The 19,282-nt window shown below is 62.9% G+C and overlaps 5 protein-coding genes across 5 annotated transcripts in view; 3 read left to right on the top strand and 2 right to left on the bottom strand.

Moving 5' to 3' along the window:
• EMIHUDRAFT_97097 (hypothetical protein) overlaps positions 1–2,731 on the bottom strand; it is a gene marked incomplete at both ends in the record, with an annotated part of 5,719 nt that extends 2,988 nt beyond the window's left edge. Inside the window, 7 exons of the mRNA XM_005759659.1 lie at positions 24–155; positions 301–609; positions 711–1,202; positions 1,363–1,500; positions 1,782–1,835; positions 2,126–2,249; positions 2,361–2,731. Of these exons, the coding sequence (XP_005759716.1) occupies positions 24–155; positions 301–609; positions 711–1,202; positions 1,363–1,500; positions 1,782–1,835; positions 2,126–2,249; positions 2,361–2,731 (1,620 nt within the window). The remainder of the gene's footprint in view (positions 1–23; positions 156–300; positions 610–710; positions 1,203–1,362; positions 1,501–1,781; positions 1,836–2,125; positions 2,250–2,360) is intronic.
• Positions 2,732–7,503: 4,772 nt separating this feature from the next.
• Positions 7,504–8,831, top strand: EMIHUDRAFT_433063 (hypothetical protein; the record flags this gene model as incomplete). The annotated part of the gene is made up of 4 exons (XM_005759658.1): positions 7,504–7,705; positions 8,321–8,558; positions 8,622–8,625; positions 8,664–8,831. Coding segments are annotated over exons 1-4 (414 nt in total), but the record flags the coding sequence as incomplete, so codon positions are not given.
• A 1,966-nt stretch (positions 8,832–10,797) lies between these two features.
• On the top strand, positions 10,798–12,490 carry ATPVE (vacuolar H+-ATPase V1 sector, subunit E; the record flags this gene model as incomplete). Its single annotated transcript, XM_005759728.1, has 7 exons — positions 10,798–10,901; positions 10,960–11,003; positions 11,148–11,152; positions 11,225–11,308; positions 11,469–11,537; positions 11,743–11,838; positions 12,055–12,490. 7 exons carry the CDS (start codon positions 10,798–10,800, stop codon positions 12,160–12,162), a joined length of 510 nt encoding a protein of 169 aa, XP_005759785.1. The 3' UTR covers positions 12,163–12,490.
• Positions 12,491–14,070: 1,580 nt separating this feature from the next.
• Positions 14,071–14,618, bottom strand: EMIHUDRAFT_350923 (hypothetical protein). The gene has a single exon (XM_005759657.1). The coding sequence runs from the start codon at positions 14,532–14,534 to the stop codon at positions 14,304–14,306; it is 231 nt and encodes a 76-aa protein (XP_005759714.1). The 5' UTR covers positions 14,535–14,618; the 3' UTR covers positions 14,071–14,303.
• Positions 14,619–17,057: 2,439 nt separating this feature from the next.
• On the top strand, positions 17,058–18,185 carry EMIHUDRAFT_350921 (hypothetical protein). Its single transcript, XM_005759656.1, has one exon. It carries the CDS (start codon positions 17,162–17,164, stop codon positions 18,095–18,097), a length of 936 nt encoding a protein of 311 aa, XP_005759713.1. The 5' UTR covers positions 17,058–17,161; the 3' UTR covers positions 18,098–18,185.
• The last annotated feature ends 1,097 nt before the right edge of the window (positions 18,186–19,282 follow it).

Here is a 19,282-nt window from a genome sequence, read left to right as displayed (position 1 = left end):
AGGCCGTGGACGATGCCGCCCACCCGCGTGACGACGCGCTCGACGAGCCCGACGACGGCGTCGTCGATGCCGCCGAGGAAGCCTCCGATCTTCTCGGCGATCGGGGAGAGCGCCCCGAAGAGGTCTCCGAGCAGGTCTCCGACAGCGCCATTGACCTGGCCCAGCAGAGCGCCTATGGGACGTGACCAGGAGGCGTTCCGAATGTCCCTCTCCATGCAATCTAAGGGCGCAAAGAGAGGGCTCGCCCGTCTTGCCGAGGAGATCGATGTCGATGCCATCCTGGGCGAGGGCGTCGGTCACCGCGCTGAGGATGTGCTCGGTCAGCTTGTCGCCGAATCCGACCAGCTCGCGGACGAGCCCGAAGATGGTCCGCAGCAGGCCCGCGGTCTCGTCGGTGCCGAAGACCTTCTCGAGCAGACCCTTGACGCGGCCGCGGATGCCGGGCAGGATGCCGTCGAGGACGTCGCCGACCTGGCCGATGATGGACCGGATGAATCCCCCAGCGTGGCCGAGGACGCCCTTGGCGTCGGGGTCGTCATCGTCGCCGCGGAGGATGGCTCGCAGGCCCTTCTTCACCTTCTCGAGGCCGCATCCGATCGTGCCGGCGATCTGTGGGCGGGAGGTGGGCGGGAGGGTGGATGAGCCATCAGTGCTATGCCAGCGCGCGGTGGGGTGTCGACGGCGGCCCGAGAGGGGGGGGGGGGGGGTACCTCGGAGAGGAAAGCGTCGATGCTGCTCAGGATGCAGGGCAGCCAGCCGCAGAGGAGCCCCTTGATGATGCCGCGCAGCGTCTCGAGCCCGCCGATGAAGCCGCTCTTGAAGTGCTCTAGCAGGTTGCCAATGGCTCCGCCGAGCAGCTTCTCGATCGCCTCGCCGATCTTGAAGACGCCCTCGAGGATGTTGCCGGTGAGGCCGAGCACCCGCCCAAGCACCCGGTCGATGAGGCCGCCGATGCCGCCGCAGCCCGAGTTACAGGTGATGCCATCCGGCTCCGCCGCCTCGTTGGCAGAGAGCCGCTTGAGGAACCCGCCCACCCGGTTGAGCGTGTTCTTGACGAAGCCGAGCGTGTCGCCGAGCACGTAGAGGACGAGCGACTTGATGCTGCTGAAGACCCTGCCCTCGAAGACGTTCTTGTCGAGCTCGCCCGTCTTCTGGAGGGTGCCGACGACGAGCGAGTTGAGGTTGGCGAGCAAGTCGTTCAGCTGCGACCGTCATCGAGGAAGGGTTAGATGGGCGGGGCTGACGGTGGGGGCGGGAAAGGCGGTAGTGGGATGGGCGGCTGCGACAGGGTTGGTGGCGAGGTAGGGGGCAAGGGATCTCTGAGGGTCTGCGACGGCCGCGCATGGACGGCTGTGTATGCACCGTCTCGAAGATGGACGAGATGAACTTGTTGAGCTTCTTGAAGAGCTTGCGGAGGGAGCCATTGAAGATGCCGTCGAGGGCTGTCTTCCCATCCGCCGCGTCGTCGGTGCGGAAGATTCTGTTGAGCATCCCCCGGATCTGTGGAGAGCGCGAGGGGAGAAGACGGGTCACAAGGGCATGTGGTGCAGGACGGGGGCGGGTCGACGCGGGGGCGGCGCGGCTGGAGGCAAGGGCGAGGGCGGCGGCTGCCGGACGGCGGCGGGGCTTTGGACGGCGGCGGGGCGGGGGCGGGGGCGGGGACGATGGCGGGGCGAGGGCGGGGGCGAGGGCGGCGGCGAGAGGGCGGCGGCAGCGGCGGGGGGATGTGAGGGCAGTTCCGGCGTGGGTTGCCACGCGGGGGAGGGGGGCGCGAGTCTGACCTTTCCAAAGAGCTCGTGGGGGAGCAGCCTCCCAAGGAGTCTCTCGATGCCGCCCTGCGGGGAGAAAGGGTTGGGTGGGTGTGGCTTAGGGGACGGGGCAGCAGGGCGAGGGAGGAAGAGGCGGGGGGGGAGGGGGGGGTCGCTCGCCCGGATGCCCTGCAGGAGCCCTTCCGAGTCCTCCTGGATGGCGTCGAGGATCTGCCACGCGGAGGAGGGGGCGTGGGAGGGGCGCAGGGGCGCAAGCGGGGGAGCGCTGGGGAGCAGCTCTGCGGGCGGTGCGAGTGCACACGAGTCGGCGGTCTGCGGCGCATATGTGTGCATGCCTGCTGGTCGTCCGGCGGCACCGGCTCGCCGCTGAGGAGGCCCTTGATGGCGCGGAGGACCTGCTCGATGGTGCGGTTGACCTTGCCGGCGATGCGGTGGAGGAAGCCCTGCGAGGAGGCGTCTCGTGTGAAGCTTTGCTCGCGGCTGCGCGCGCCCGGGAGATTTGGCAGAGGAACGGGGTGGGGCGGAGGCGGCGGCGCGAAAAGGGGGGGTCAGCGGCCGAGACGGCGTGGGGTCGGCGCGAGGATAGCACACGCCTCGAGCGACTCAAAGAGGCCACCGCAGTGGGCCAGCTCCCGAAGGAGAGTCTTGACCAGCTCGAGCGCGTTGTTCTTGACGAACGAATAGACCTTTTTGAGGAGGTTGTCGAGCAAGCCGCCGAGGTCGTCACCGAGCAAATCGGTAATCGAGCCCGTGATCTTCTTGAGCCCGACGTCCACCTTCTGGAGGACGGCGCGAATCGGTGCCCTGCCATTCAAGTCGTCGTCGTCGCCGCCGCCGCCGCCAAGGTGCTTGATGACGGGGATCTTCTCCTTGAGGCCGCGGTGCTTGATCTCGGCGATCCCGCCGCTCTTCTTCTCGAGGAGGTACGCCTTGGTTGGAGGCGCGACAGACGGCTGCATCATCGCGAAAGAGGCTGTCTTGAGTGTCTCGGCCTTGACTTTTAGTTCCCCTTGGGTCGGCCTCACACTACCGAGGTATTGGGTTGGTCCGCGAGTGATCCCGCCGCAATCTCGCGCCGCCTTCTGCAAGATACCGTACGTCCGTTCGCCGACAAGAAAAGAAAATATCTCTCGGGTTGGACCCGGTTGTGCACGCGCACACGCACACGAACACAACAAACGAGTATTGCTAAAAATCTCTCTCTTCGCACACGCACACCACCGAGAGACCGACACACACGGCAGCGTCGGCCGACATACTCGTCTCTACAGACGCTACCCCACTGCCACTCCCCAGACCCCACCCCGCGCTCAAACACACAACTGCGTCAACACTCACCCGCGCGCGGCGGCCGGCGGCCCCCGGCGCCGGCCCGCCGCGGCGCGCGGGGGCGGGCGCGGCGCGCGGCGCCGCGAGAAGCCGCCCATTCACCGGGAGGCTACATGTATACCGAAAACCTTTACCGTACAGAAAAAGCCGCGCCTGCACTAACCGGCGTGCGGCACCCACGCACCCTGAGGCGCGAGAGGCAGGCTGGGCTCAGCAGCATAAATTATGCAGAAGGAGAAGCTCGTCTGTGAACAGCAAAACGGGACTTTTCGTTTTATGTCGGGGGTTGTTTCTGGCGCGGCTGCCCCGCGGGAGCCTGCTCCTTTGCACGTTTCAAAGGCACACTGTTGAGACTGACCTGTGCCGAGTGTCGTGCGAGAATATGTTATAATTCTTTTCGCTCCCGTGGTGTACCTGTGTTAGTGCCAGTGCGCGCCAGTCCCGTGCCTAGTGTTGCATGGCCAGGCGTTGTAAACTTCTTTTGTTTGAGTTTTCTTGTAAAATTCGGGGTTTAAATTCTTTTCGCTCTATATGTCGAGAGCCGACTCGGTGGCGCCGCCGGGCGCTGCCGCTGCCGGCGCCGCTCGAGACGACTTGCCGGCGGACCTCGCGGCGCTCGCGGCGTTCGTGTCGAAGCGGTCTCGCGCGGACCCGCCCGCCACCGAGGCAGAGCAAGCCTGCGTCAAGAGGGTTCGCGTGGGGCTTGCCGCTGAGATCGCCGCACTGCCGCCCTCAGCGGTTACGTCCGGCCCGGCAGTGCGCGCGTTGCGGCAACAGCTGCTGCTGCAGATGAGGCAGCGCGACGCGCCTCAGCCGCCGCCGCCGCCGCCGCCCACCCAGCAACTGCCGCCGCTGCAGCCGCCTCAGCTGAAGCCTCCACAGCCGGCGCCGCAGCCGCCGCAGCCGCAGCCGCAGCCGCAGCCGCCGCCACAGCAGCCGCCGCCGCCGCCACAGCAGCCGCCGCCGCCACAGCATCAGCCGCCGCCACAGCAGCAGCAACCGCCGCCACAGCAGGCGCCGCTGCCGCAAGCACCGCAGCCGCAAGCACCGCAGCCGCAAGCGCCGCTGCCGCAGGCGCCGCTGCCGCAAGCACCGCTGCCGCACGCTCTGCCGCTGCAATCACCGCCGGGTCTGGCACCGCCCTCGTGAGCTGACTCTCGCTGCATCGGCGCAAAAAAATAGTAGCAGAGCGAGTCCCAAGAAATAGCTTCTTATATCTTATAACGTACTGCAAGTTGTAGCATCTCTCGCGTCTCGCTCTCGGTGTGTGCCGCGGATCGTATCGCACACAATCACGGCGCTCGCTGGGCGCTAACCGGGTCGTGCGATCTCGCTCCCTTCAGCCGACGTCGACCGCGCGCGAGAGTGCTCTACTTCTCATCCTGCGGCAGCAGCTTGGCCTGCACGGTGCGGCCGAGGTACTTTCGCCCGCCAAGTGCCTTGCACACCCGGTCGGCGTCCGCCTTGTCCGCCTACAGGGTGAATACACCAACCTCAGGGCGGGAAGGCGGGGAAGGCGGTATTGTGCAGAGGAGAGCATCGTGTAAGGGGAGGGAGACGAATACAGCTGAATACGGTCGAATACAGTGAAGACGCGTCCTCGAGCGTTGGCCGGAATACAAGAACACGTATTCCGCTTCTAGGCTTGTCCGCCAGCTCGACGAAAAAGGCGCCGTCGGCGTACCGCACCTAGAGCGTGAGCAGGCCAGCCTCGCGCAAAGGAGAGAGGCTACTCCTGCGCTACTCCTGCGCAGTGAGGTGTGGCGGCGATGCAGTCGCATACGGCCGAATGGAACGCGAGCTTGCTCGAAGGCATCGCTGTGTCGTCTTCCGCATCTGGGGGGGGGGGGTGAGACCGCAGAGACGTCCCCGAGGTCGGAGCACCTAATCTCGGGTAATCTCGGGTGATCTCGGGCGATCCCCCTCCTCGGAGAAGGGCATGACGGGGAGCACTCATTGTGTACGTCCTGCTCGGCGATGTCGGCGTCGGTGTCGTCGCCCACCACGCCGCGCAGCTCGACGACCCAGGGCTTGGGCGCACCCTCCGCGCCGCCGCCGTTTGCCGGCGGCTTGGGCGCCTGCGAGGCGGCGGTGAGGGAGGTGGCGGTTGAGGGGAGGCGGCGGTGAGGGGAGGCGGCGGTGAGGGAGGCGGTGGTTGAGGGGAGGCGGCGGTGAGTGGAGGCGGCGGGGCGGGAGGCGGCGGCGAGGAGACGACGGCAGAGGGTGCGGTGGGGAGAGTGGAGGCGGCGGCGGCGGGGAGAGGCGGCAGGGAAGCAGAGCTCTGTCTGTTTGCCTCATCGCGCAGCTCCGCCGACCCCCGGAGGGCGGCTAGGTCCTGCGCGGTGGCCTTGCGCGCGGCGAGGCTCGCGCCGCCGAGCTCGAGCCCGTTGAGCGCGTAGATGGCCGTCTGCCCCATCTCGTCCCCCTCGCTGTACGTGAAGGTCGCAAACGTCACCGCGCGCTGCAGCGACGTCGCGTCGCCAAAGGTGCAGATGAGCTGGAGAAGCTGGGCGTCGTCGAGCGCCTCCGGGATGCTCGAGAGGAAGACTGTGCCCGGCGGCGGCGGCGGCAGCCCCGAATGTCCCGCCGCGTGCTGGCCGGACAGCTCGAGCTTTGGCGCCGAGATGCCCGTCGCCATGATCGGCGTGTGCTTCGCCGGCAGCAGCACGGGCGGCGCGCTGCGGCTCGCGGGCGCCTCGCCTGGGACCTGCGTCACCTTGACGCCGTTCACGAACGTCCACGTCGAACCCGCCGTCATGGGTGCTGCTCGAAGTGGGTGTGTCGAGGAGGGTGTGGAAGCGCCCGGCTGGAAAGAATTTCCGCCGGCCCAAGGGATTGGGTTCCCTGTTTTCTTTCTTTCTTTTTTAGGGTGGGCGACGGCTAGCACTACACTCGTGCCGTCCTCCCATCCCTCCCTTGGGGTCTGTGGTTTCTTTCTTTCTTTCTTTACTAGGCACGGCGGCACGGGAAGAATTTTATCGGCGCTTGCGTGAATACGTGGCTGGAGACCCCACCAGGGGTTGGCTGCTCTATTTATTTATTTATGGCTGGAGACCCTTTTCGGTTTGTCTTTTTTCCTTTTATTTATACGTGGCTGTGGCAGGCTGACCCGTGAGCCGTGTGCGGGGTAAACCCGCGGACGGGGATCGGGGAAGCGCTTCACGGGTTCGAGTCGTCAAACAAACATTAAGCAGCGGAGGTGTGGAGAGGGGGGCCGGGAGGCGGTAAGTCGGTCGTCGAAGTGGTCGTCGCCCGGCGCTGCTTGCAGCACCATGCACCATGGCGATGGCGCTAACTAAGAGGTTCCTCTTAGCTCTTTTCCGCCCCCCCCCCCCAAAGGTGCGCGATACACATACAAACAAGCCAACTCCCTCGCACAACACTGGGCACGGGACTGGCGCGCACTAAAACACGGAGAATTTTACAGATGGCTCCCACCTGTGCGCTGTGGAAAGTATTCTAACCTGACCCTAGATATTGCCACTGCACAAGGTGCTGTCCAGCAGCTACGGGCTACCGTACCCATCGCAGCAGCGTCACCGCCGCTGCAGCGTCGCCGTTGGGCAGCGTCGCCAGTGCACAAAGCGCAATGGACCACAGGTCCGCACTCATGGCACACGCTGCCTCACTGGTGTGAGGATTCATTGCCACTGTACAAGGTGCTGACCTGTGCAGCACCTGAGGGCTACCTGAGCACTGCCATGGTTGCTACATCACCAGGGGAGCAACTGAGCTGCAACTGAGAGGCTGAGGCTGCAACTGAGGGATGAAAGTACTGCCAGCCAAGTTTGAGACTGCTGCTGCAACTCTGATTTTCTAACTCTGTGACTCCAAAATGGGTCTGGCGTCGAGCGGTGTCGAGCGGTGTCGAGGCACACCCTTCCTCCGTCGGGCCTGTGCATGCACCAGCAAAAGCCGCCGTGTACCTTTTGCAGCTGTTGTCATGAAGCATGATAGATAGACATAGAAAGCATGAACCATCCGAAAGGTCTGGTCTCCAAAAACGGACTCTCGGCGCCCGCCGCGCGCGCCCGCGCGCCGCCCCTTTTGTTTGCGCAGCAACACCTTAAATTTCCCCATGGCCCTCAAAATCGGGTCGGAGCGCAGCGGAGTGGGGGTGAACCTTCTCGTTTGTAGAAGGCTAGGATTGAGTGAGAGCAGCCTCGCTCTCAATCCTGGAAGTCGAAGGATTGTGAGCAGCATTCCTCGCAACTACCTTAAGGTACATCTTCTAGAACTAAGAGCAGCTCCGCTCAGCTTACTGGTGACGCCTACGACTACTACTCGAGTACCAGCGCGCTCGCAATCCGAGCAAAGTCTAGGTCTGTTGCGAGCTTGCGAGCAGCACGGCTCACAATCCTAGCAACATGCCTCCGATTGCGAGCGCTAATCCTACATCTTGTTGGATGCACTATGAGCGGCTGCGCTATAAATAAAATAAATACAACGGACACGCCAAACGAGGGGTGGGAGAAGGACAGGCCGCTCACAATCGTACGGAATGGCCCTAGAATTCTTATTTTTGCAACCTCCACCTTCATTTCGGTGCGCGGGCATTAAGAAAACGTAGTAGGCGCTGGTGCAGCACGCCGATCTTCTCCATGGAAGTGGCAAAGAGGTTCGCCGCGTCCAGAGCGGTCAGAAGCCGCGACCAGAATGCCCCATTGAAAAGCACATTGAGAACGTGGTTCCCATCGAGGAGGGTGCCTGTCTGCTGGTCCACGCTGAACCGGCACCGCGGCAGGAAGGCGCCCTTGGCGTCACTCTGCCCCAGGGTGTAGTTGGTCACTGCTCCTGCATTGTCGTACACCGTGGTCCAACTCAGACAAGGCGTGTGGTCCTTTACGTGCTGAGCCCCTGGAGCGAGAACGAGCGCTGCATCACTGGTGATCTGAACTTCGTCAACGACGACGACGATGGGCGCTTGCGCAGCTGGCGGGGCCTGCTGCTGCGCCATCTTCACTGCGTCCTCTCCTCTCCTCCCACCTCACAGAAAACTGCGGTCGCCAGCGACAGAGCGTCTCGCTGGCGGACGGCGAGAGGAACACAAAGGGACGTCCGGACGTCCATCCACTGGGATGAGATAACTGGAGATCTAAGGTCGAATCTCCCGATTCCACAGCCGCCCACAGGAGCGCCGCCTCAACACGGGGTCTCGGCTCTATCGAGCCATGCTAGCTCCAGCCGCAGCCCCACCCGGCCGCCCGAGGGTGTTCCCGCAGGCAGAGAAGACCAATCCTGGGGGAAGTAACCCTGCGAGATGGAGGGCGGCGGTGACGGAGGCGAGGCGCGAGGCGGCGGCGGCGGCGGCGGCGGCGGCGGCGGCGGCGGCGGCGGCGGCGGCGAGAACGGCGGCACCGAGTCTCGGTGAGCGGCGGCGGGAGGAGGAGCAGCGGCGGCGCTCGCTCGCTGTTGGCGGGAGCGCTTTTGAGCCTGGGAGCCCATGCCACTGCGACCGGCGTGCCCGGGAACGGAGATCGCGCGCGCGCCGCCACTCACGACGCGCGCGCGATCTTCGCGGAGTCGGGTCCCCAGAGGGAAGCGGTCTTCTCGGCCGACGTCCAGCGGCGCGCAAGGAAGCAGGCGCAGCGGAGGCGGCCTAGCACCGGCTCGGCGCCGGGCGGTTGCGCTGCCCGCGAGCCGCGTCCTGAGCCTCGGCAGCGCGCTGCGCGGCGCGGCGCTCGCGCTGCTTCTGTGCCGAGAGCGGCATGATTCGCCAGCTGAAGCTCGAGACTCCTCGGGTATCACGAGTTCTGGGGGTCACGATTTGCGCAGGTTGAGCGGAAATTGGCGTAAGCGTCTGAAAGCAGTCTTGGGTGGTTAGGTGTTTTTATTATTTTTGTTTTGGTTCCTCCCGCAGGCAGCTAGCCCATGAGGAGGGCGTCCATATAGACACCTCACTAGACCCCACATACGGTCTCGCCCATGCCTCGCCGGCCGGAGAGATTGCTAGAGGTGGAGCATGCTGCTCTAGCCTCACATGTCACTTCCTGTCGTCTGTTGTTTGTTGTGCCCTTGTTTGTTTCTCTTGGCACCTTGGAGTGCTGGGGGGGGCGACAGGGAGGATGTGGCCTTGAGTTATGTGTACGCCAACTCAGGGTGTGTGGCAGCCAGCTGGCTGTGTGTCTTGTGAGCTTGTTTGTGTCTGTGTGTCGCTCGTGCGTGTCGTCATCATCTGTCCAGCGTCCACCCATACCGCGTTGGTGTCCAGTCCGAGCCTGGCTGTTCTTCACCTTTCTACCTACCTACCTGCTGAAATTCTGCAAAAACCTGGCCGGCCCCTGCCCTGCCCCTACCTACCTACCTACCTACCTACCTACCTTACTTATGGGAAACAAAAAAAGAAATCACCGATCGGTGAAGGTGGGGTACTATACCAACTAAAGTTTTCTTTCTTTCTTTTGAGAGCGCCTTCGTTGTTGATAATAATACAGACGGATGGACACTTGCTGTAGCCATATGACATGCACACACTCACACCGCACCGCACCCCGCACCCACGCCCCCCCACGTCTCGCCTGAGTTGGAAGGAGATGGGAAGATGGAACAGCCCGAGGGAGGAGCGAACGAAAATACGTATGGGAGGTTGAAGTCATGCACCACGCTGCCCGGCATTTCTCACTTTCCGGGACTTTCTTTTTCTTATACCAACTAAAGTGATGGCTGGTGGTACTCTAGACACGTCCCCACCTTTGCAGGATTTTGCAAAAGCGAGGGGGAGGCAGTGTATCTCGCGTCCTCCTTTGCGTTCTCATTGTTTGTTTAAAATTCTTTTGTTGTAAAATTCTTTTTACTATACTGGCGCACACTGCTCACTGGTGTACCTGTGTTAGTGCCAGTGCGCGCCAGTCCCGTGCCCAGTGTTGTGCGATGGAGTTTTGTTGTAAACTTACCGCCGCACCTCAGATTTTGCCCCAGACCAGCTCTCAGACTCAGGGAAACTCGAGAGTTGCCAGAATGGAGCACCAAACACCCTCTAGTTTCCCTGGAAATTTCCGGAAACGCAAAGTGCTGGGGACCCTCTCGTTTCCTTTCTGGTTTCCGGAAACATGGATACAGGCCAACCCTCCCTCCCTGTCTCCGAGGGGGCTCCGCGCTTTGGGTTTCCCCTAGCAGCCGCAGAACGCCCCCCTACTCGAGTGAAAAGATTCGGGAACTCGATCCTGTACCGTGTTTGTTATGACCCCCCCCCCAATGAGCACACCAGCGAGGGAGGGCGAGACGATCGAGGGGTCCCGTACCATGCGGAATCGACCCTTTCCAGTGCTCAAGTGCTCAAAAGTGAAAAGAATTCCTTCGCTCATACCTGTGTCGCGGTGCACAGCTCCCTGCCCCCGGCGCCCCTGCGCGCGCACCGGCACAGCCGCGCCCCCTCGTAGCACGCGCGAAGCCGACCCCACCACCCGCCGCCCCGCCGCCCCGCCGCTCCATGACGCCCAGCCACACACGGCGTCAATCGACGGCGGGGCGTTTTGCACCAAACGCTTCACCAGTGAATCTTCATCCGCCGCGTAGCCACAACCGCCGCCGCCGCCGCCGCCGCCGCTGCCGCCGTGGCGGGGCTTGTTATCATCCCCGCTTCTCCTCCTCCGCCGCCCCCTTCTCCCCCTCCACCTCTCTGCTCCTCATTTAACGTACACATACTTTGCACGCAGGTCCCCTCGTTGCTCTTTCGACTCCTTCCACCCCAGCCTCAAAGATGAACGACGTGGAGATCAACCAGCAAATCAAGCAGATGCAGCAGTTCATCCACCAGGAGGCGGCGGAGAAGGCCTCCGAGATCAAGCTCAAGGCGGGCGAGCAGTTGAGGACCAAAAAGGCGGAACGCCCCCGCAACCTGCTCGGAACCCATCCCCCTTAGGCGGACGAGGAGTTCAACATTGAGAAGCTGCGGATGGTCGAGGTGTGCGGACGCCTCCGAGCTACACCTACCCAGAGCCAGACGCGGGCCCAATCGGCCACTGCACACTGCCCAGAGCCGCTAGATGCCCCTTGCTCGGGGGAGGCGCCGTCGCCGTCCGTCACATGCGGGCCCATCCTCCTGCGCAGTCGCCGTCGCCGCCGGCTTCACCCCCCGCAGCCGCCGCCGCCGCCAACCCTTGCCACCCTCTCCGCCACCTCTCTAGGCGGAGAAGGCAAAGATCCGCGCAGAGTACGAGCGCAAGGAGAAGCAGATCGAGGTTCAGAAGCGGATCTCGCAGTCGAACGAGGTCTGGGGGGAGTGTCGCTAGCCAGAGTGGCGTCGTGCACGTCGTGCTCGGCCGCTCACTCTCCCATCCGCCTTTCCGAACCCCTCGCACGTTTGCGGAACACAAGAACCCCCCCCCCCCCCCCTCCCCCCCTCCCCCCCCACCTCCAAACCGTGTCCAGAAAAATGTCTGTAGTATTGGCGGTCAGGCGTGCACTGCCGCTGCGGCCAAGTACAAGGCGCGGAGACACGTCCGAGACCCTTCCGAGCCCCCACCGCCCTCGAACGTTTCCCGCGCGACCATACACCACTAGATGCGGCCGCAAGAAGGAATGCGCGCCGGGTTCCTGCTTGTCCCGTGGACAGGGGGAAGCGAGGGTGGGAAAACGGGGCTCGCCGTAGACGCACTGCGTGTGGATATTTCACCGCACACCTCCCCTCCCCTCATTTTGCCAGGATTGGGCCGCCAAGAACAAGGACGCTGCGTTCGCCTCCTCGATCGAGGTTGCGTGGGACTCGTCCCCGCTCGCCGCCGGCATCGGCGGCGTCGAGGCCCCAGGCTCTAGAAGATCAGACATGTAACACAGTCTTCGGTGGCGGCACAACCACGACCTCTGCTGCACCCCCCCCCACTCTACTGTACCCCCCCCCCCCGCCCCCCCCCTCCGCCCCCCTCTCTCCTCTAGCGAGTGCATGTGTCCGCGCCTTGTGCTTGCAGCGGTTGCACCAGTACCTTCATCTCCCCCCTCCCCTGCCCCCACTGCGCAGGTCTCCGGCTTTGGCGGCAAGATCTCGCTCACTAACACGCTGCAGTCACGGCTGATGCTCGCCTACGAAACCCGCCTCCCGAAGCTGCGCGCGGCGCTGTTCGCCTGAGCGCGAGCGTGCACTCCTGCGCAGCCGCGCCTGACCGCCACGGCCCGCGGACTACCCGTTCAAGTGGCGCGCGTGAGCGTGGTCTTCCCGCGGCCTCGGCGTTGGCGCGTTGCCGGGCGATTCGTATTGGGCGTTTGCCGCAGTTCGTGCAAGGACCGTGCCCGATCGCCGACCTGCGCAGATATGCGCGTGCGCGGGGGCTGTCCGTGGGCGGCTTGATGGGGCGGCCGAGGCGCGCCCGGTCCACGGTTGGCAAAACCTTGTGCGTGCGTGTAGGGTGTAGCGGAATTCGATGTACAGAGGTTACACGTTACAGGTGGGTTAACCCATTTTTGCCACAAGAACATAGTAGCGTCTCGTCAGAAGTATTCAGAGCTCACAGAGGCGGGCGGAGGAAGGCCATCCCCCCCCCCCCCTACGCCCTACGGGTTACGTTAGGGTTACGGGATATACGGCTTTATCAGGCAACTTACACAACCCTCACACCGACTCCGACACACACGTGTGACGTGTGTAGACAGTACTCAGTATAGATTGTTGGTTCATGCGCATCATCTTGCTTCTAGTGTACTCTCTCTTCTTCTAGATCGGTGGCGATCATCTCAAACGACTGTGGTTCGTACCTCAACCTCTCGATTTAATAATCCGATTTTCGTACCACGTACGTGTCGCGTGTCGTTGCTGCTGCTGCTGTTACGTCTTCGGTCCCCGCGGGAAGCCCCGCGCATAGGTGATAGGACAACAACGTCTGTCCCACACATGCACAGACGCGCACATACATCATGCTCGGGCACACCCCACAGTGTAGTGGTGTGAGCACACAAGTACTAGCAGAGTGCACACCTGCCTTGGCGGGTGAGGGTCGTAAGAATCAAAGCCTCTTGGTGCCAAACGTGCTCGAGCGCGCCGAAGAGAGACGATCTACGCTCGAGGGAGTTAGCGAAAGTCGCACGGGCAGAGGGGAGACCGAGGCCTCCGGCAGTCCGCACCGCCTCGCGAAAGGGAAGCAACGATCAACTCCAGCTTGGACTTGGGTGCGCCGAGCGCCGGCGCGTAGGTCGCGACCGACGCGTGTCGGTGACGCACAAATATCAAATTCCACAAACCGTCCAAGTCACTACCCCAACCCGCAAGTCTGCGTACTTGTGACACGTCTCACGTGTCTCGTGTGTCGTGTGAGAGGCGTGGGCCGGCAGGGGTGCGCCGCGGGGGGTGAATTAAATAAATAAATAAAACGGTCAAACTCTGAGACGAGATGGGATTTAGGGACATGTGTCCCCGCCCTGCACGATCTTGGTGTGAGGGATCTTCAATCCGTGTCCCCTCACCCCTCGTCACAACCCGACACGGAAGAGCGGCAAGAGTTGGGGCTGCGGCTACGGCTGCGGCTACGAGAGGGGCCTGGGAGCGGGGTCGCGGGAGAGCCGCTGCGCCGCGTGGACGCGCCTACACCGCTCTTGCTCCGCTCGCCACCTCTCGCAAAGGTCCAAAGTCATAGCCATCACCTCCTCCGGCAAGTCCTTTTCGCCTATCTCGCCGTCCCTCCATGCCTGGTAGAGCTCGTCGTCATAGCCGTATTGCATCACAGCCTGCTGCACTGCGTCGTGTACAACCCCTGCCACCCTATCCCGCGCCTCAGCGTCGGAAAATTCGAGCTCGGAGTCATACTCGGAAGCAGGCGCAGACGGCCGCGGTGATTTGGCAGGCGGCGAGGAGGGGGAGGGGGAGCGCGGCGGTGCGCGCTCGTGCCTGGGAGTGCCTCCCCCGCTGGTGCCAGAACCAGAAGGCTGAAGGCGCCAGCGCCCCCAGCGCGCTCGGGGTGAGACGTGCAAAAAATGGTTCGAAAAACGCTGTCGCGGCAGTCGGCACGATCTACTCCAAAAAAGTGACACAGAGCACTCACTTTTTAAGCGTTCCCGGCATAGAGAAGGAGTAGCCAAACTGCGTGACGGCACCGCGGCGCAGCGGGACACGCGCCCGGGGGGTAGGGCGACAGGCCGGAGACGCACACGCGCGAGCGTCCACGAGGATGACGCGGTGGCAGCCCCCCCAACCGCCCCCCACCCCCCCACCCCCACCCCCCCACCTCTCCCTCCCCCCCCTCCCCCATTTGCAAAGCCGCTCACGCCCCCCGGTCACGACTACTCGTCGTCCTCCGCCTCCTCCTTGGCGCGGGCGGCGGCCATCTCGGCGCGCAGGGTCGCGTAGTACCGGTTGATCTTCTCCTTCTCCGCGTTGTGCGACGAGCGCCACCAAAACGCCATGATGGTGGCGACAATCGTCGACTCAATCGTGAGTCGGAAGAACTTTTTGATCGAGTCGTCGGTGGTCTTGCGCTCGCACACAACCTTGTCGTACGGGACGCTCGCCATGCCCCGCCGGGCTGGAAGCCCGACCCCCCCGGCGCACGCGGCGCGCGCGACGCCCGCACGGCGCGTGGCCCCAGCGAGTCCGAGTCGAAGCATTTATCGGTCGCCGAAAAAAGTCTCTTTTTTGCCCTGTTTTTTTTGCTTGTCTGGACCTGTCCTGCGGCGGCGTGCCGTCCTCCCATCCCTCCCTTGGGTTGTCTGTTTTCTTTCCTTCTTTCTTTGTCCTGTGTGGTGGCGGCGTGCCGTCCTCCCATCCCTCCCTTGCGTTGCTGCGAGGGGTGGGGGGCGGCGCCAGCGCCCTCCCACCACGGCGTGTTCATGTTCACACCGGGGGGCGAGAGCCCCGACTGCGGGCACAGGTTTCCTTCTTCTTGGAGGGTGGACTTCGGCGCGAGCTCGGGCGTCATGACCGCGCCCCCGTGAACAGCGCCTACAAGGAGGCAGCGGCGGGGACGGACACAGACACCCGGAAGACGCCAACGACGGCGACGAAGATGCAGACAGACGACGAATTCACAGTGATGGACGTAGAAGAGGAACAGCCAGAGGACGAGGCGCCCCAGCCGCCGAGGAAGCGAGGGCGCTTTGAGAATGAACGTAGCGATTCGATGAGTCAGGGAGGGGGGGCGAGCCAGCAGCATCACGAGGGCGAGGAGCCGATAACGAAGGCACAGAGACAGCGCCAACGCCAGCGGAAGCAGGGATCGCACCGGAAGCCACCCGTCAAGTTCAGACGCTAACCGAGAGAATGGTGACAAGAAAGGGGGGACTCCGAACGGCCGAGCATGCCCTCGCATGCCGGACAATTAGGTAGGTCATAGACCTCCCCCCTCCCGATGAACGTGGTTCAGGGTGGGTGTTCTGTTCATAAGTCATAAGGCTACTTACTTGTAACCACGATCGATGCGAGGACGCAAGTCCACCAAACTCGGCCATTCCAACGGCCAGACCGCTCGCTTAAGGCTGATTGGCTAGACGAGCGGTCTACCTCCAACGGGGCTGACTGGCACAACGAGGAGAGGTCATCCGGATGTGGCGGGACGCCGCCGGGCACCTGGTTGCTCTCCTCCGCCAGACAGCCCCTCCCGACGGGGACGCCACCACCCTCGCCCAGGGATCTACAATGCTGTCTTAAGGTCCGACAGGTTCGGCACCGGGCACCGCCTCGGTATACAAAATGCGCCTGCGGGCGGACCCTTACAGATCACAGATCACTCAACACCGAAGCGTGATTTGGCCGTGAAAAAGTAGGCGTTTGCCGCTGCGGGGTCCCCCGCTGTCGCCCGGGGTCGTGCGAGGGGTGGGCACGACCAGGAGGGGCCCCAGTGGTGGAGGGCGCCTGGGTCTAAATTTAGTGCGGTGCGAAGTGTTTATCTACTGCATCTTTAGCGCACTTTAGCGCAAATTTAGCGCGAATTTAGCGCGAATTTAGCGCAACTTTAGCGCAACTTTAGCGCAAATTTAGCGCGAATTTAGCGCAAATTTAGCGCAAATTTAGCGCGAGTTCACTGCGACTTTACATCCAGATTTAGCGAGGTTTAGTGCGTCTTTAGTCCAGCCGCGCAGTAGGATCCAGCCGCAGCCCCTCGCTGGGCCTCCCTCCCCCCTCTCCCCCTGCAGTTCCCTGCCCACGCAAAAGTTCCCCGTCCCGTCCCCAACCGAACGAAGGTAATCAGCTGAATATCAACCTCGGTGCTTTCCGGGCTGCTTCTCCGGGCCCGCCGAGCGGCAAAACGTTTGCCGGGAAGCGGGGCGTGAACATAACGACTTTACTGCGATGGCAGAGACGGCCGAGCAGACGATGGTGGCGCTGCCGTGGCAGCAGGGAGAGGCGACGGGCACGCTCAACCTGCCGGCGTCGACCAAGGTGCTGGATGGACCTCCTCTCGGGAATCGGTTATGTGCCTGTGCTCAGTCGGGAGATCTTGCTCTGGAGGGCTGCATATCTAGCCTCACTGGGAGCCTGCCTAAGCATGAGGGCAGGGGCCAGGCATCTCCTGTGGTGCATTCTTGCTTGGCAGCCAAGGAGCAAAGCACGCGGCCCTGGCCAGCTGTGGTGTGGCTGGGAAGCCGTGCTAAAGTTGCGTGCCCGCACTAAAGATGCGGGACCCACACTAAATGTACTGCAGCTGCCCGCACCTAAAGTGAACTAAATGTGGCGCTAAATTGGAGATAAAAGACACTAAATATGTGCTAAATATGTGCTAAATATGTGCTAAATATGTCTTAGGTATGTTGTTGGCAAACAAGACACAGAGCTCACACAGGATCACAGCGGGAGGAAAGCGGCGAGTCCAATTCCAGGGGTCGTTGTGGCGGGCCACCCTGTCCAGAAAGGCATGGATGCCAATCTGGGGTCTCTCGACCGAGTCTGATGTGCTAAATATGTGCTAAATATGTGCTAAATATGTGCTAAATATGTACTAAATTTGCGCTAAATTTGCGCTAAAGTCGCACTACACACGCACTCGAACACACACTAAATAGCGCACTAAACACACGCACTAAATTTAGCCCAGGCGCCCTCCCAGTGGTTCGGCCCCGCGGCTTCCTTCTCCATTGGGCGTGGAGCCGTGGCGCAGTTCGCCGTCTGCGCCGCGGGCCGACGCTGACGCAGCTGCGCGCCAAGCATGCCGCTCACCCTGGAGCAGCTCGAGGAGATCCAGGCGGACGCGTTGGCCGATGACGTCCCCATCGATCTGCCTCGGATGCGGCTCTGGGACCGCGACAAGGCGGTCACTTTCTTTGAGGGCGGCGGCGTGCTGCCGCCCTCGCCGCTGCTCGTCGCGCTCTACTCCGCCGGCCTCACTCCCTCGCAGGGACGCAGCCTGCTTGGCCGCGTGCTTGCCGCGGCCAGGGCGGCCGGCGTCGAGGACTCACTCGTCCTCGATCACCACACCTCGCACCCGGCGTGCAAGACCTTTGACGAGTACATCGCCGCCCTCGCCGCTCAAGTGGAGGAGGCGGCGGGGAGCGCTCGGCCGGTGGTGCTGCTCGCCCATTCGCACGGCGCGGTCGCTGCGTACGGTCTCGCGCGCGCCCTCGGCCCGCGCGTGCGCAAGCTGCTTGTGGTGGCGCGCAGGCCGCCGCATGGGCCTCAGTCGCTGCTGCTGCAGGAGGTGTGGGGCGTTTGCTCGGCGGGCGAGTTCGTGGCGCTGCCCGGGCCGGCGATCCTCAGCGGGCTCGTCGCGGCGTACCGGTCGAGCTCGCTCGCGCCGCACGCCCGCTCGCCCGAGGCGGCTTGGCCTCCGCCCGTCACAGAGACGGTGGGCCTCGCGCGTGAGCTGTACGGCTCGCCAATCGCCCTCTGCGCTGAGGCGGACATCGTCGCCGCGCTCGGCAGCGTGGAGCCACCCTCGCCGCCGCCGCTCGCCCTGCCGATCGTCGCGCTCGCCGCGGCGGGCGAGGCGCCCGCCGGAGAGACGGGCGCCAAGATGCGCGGTTGGGCGAGCCTGACGCGTGGCCGCTTTGCGCTGCACACCGTGGCCAACGCCGACCACATGGGCGTCATCCTGAACAAGGAGGCGCATCGGATGCTCGTGGAGGAGGTGCTGGAGGAGAGCTAGGGAGCGTAGACGGGGCGCTGCGCGCTACGCGCGCCCGCCGCCCCCACCCCTTGTATTTTGCTCGTTACCTAAAGCCGACGTGCGGTCCAAAGTAGTCCGGAGCTCTCCGGTAAAACGTAATCGCCAACCCCGTAAGTGATGTGCCTATGACTTGAGGACATGAGGATGACATGACTACTTTTTTGCGTGACTGTGTCTCGCTCGCGTGTCTGTGTTCCAATGGTGTTCCACACTGCGGCACGTGTGCGTCGTGCGGCGGGCCAACCCACACCCTTTAGACGGTAGAGATATCGATTACTCCGCCCGGCCCGCCGGGGAGTAATGGAAATCTCTGCGCAAGACCAGTAAAGCCGTAGATCGTTCCGGGGTAGAGAATGTAGATTAAGACTGGAGATCCTAGCGGATCTCTCACACGGACACGCCCAAGTCTCGCCAGTAGATCCGTCCTGTCCGGTTCCCCATTCAAGACTAAAGATCGAAGATTGAGATTGTGGATTGCAGATCGCTCTGAGCAGCAACAGGGCCAAAATGTGGAGATAGGAGATGGAGAATGCAGATTGTAGATCCTAGCGCCCAGCCATCCGCCCCAGATGTGAGATCGAAGATTGAAAATGGAGGTCGTAGATTGCTGCCGGCGGCGACAGTGGCCAAGTAGAAGATTGGAGATTGGAGATGAGAGATGGTCAGTGTGAATGAATCCAAATTGCATCTCCTTGAAGGTTTGAGCCCCCCTCCTCCCCCGGCCGAATCGAGATTGGAGATTGGAGATTGGAGATTGAGATCGGAGATCTGATCCGGCCTAAGATGACGACGTTGGAGATTGGAGATTGAAGATGGAGATCGGAGATCTGACTGGATCCCCGGCCTAAGATGACGACGCTGTGGATTAGAGAATATTGGAGATGGGGAGATCGGAGCCCACCCACCCCCTAGAGCCTAGTGGTGTTGATAGATGTTTTATAGATTTTTGTTTTTTCCTGTGGTCTGTGCGCGGACGGACCGGGGAGCCTGCGGCGCCATTTTAATCTGCGCTCCTCTTTATGGCCTGCGGCGCCTGGCTTGCTCTTGCAAGTCTGAACGAGCCCGCAGGGGCCGGCCTCGACGTCGATCTCGTTGCGATTTGGGGCCGTCACCCCGCTGGCATGCGGCTGCCTGCCCTCTATCGAGGTCTTCCGCCTCCGCCAA

The sequence above is a fragment of the Emiliania huxleyi genome, assembly GCF_000372725.1.
Source record: "Emiliania huxleyi CCMP1516 unplaced genomic scaffold EMIHUscaffold_8, whole genome shotgun sequence".
Taxonomy (NCBI): domain Eukaryota; phylum Haptophyta; order Isochrysidales; family Noelaerhabdaceae; genus Emiliania; species Emiliania huxleyi.
Note: the sequence above shows the minus strand (reverse complement) of the source record. Positions and strands in the feature narration are given on the sequence as shown.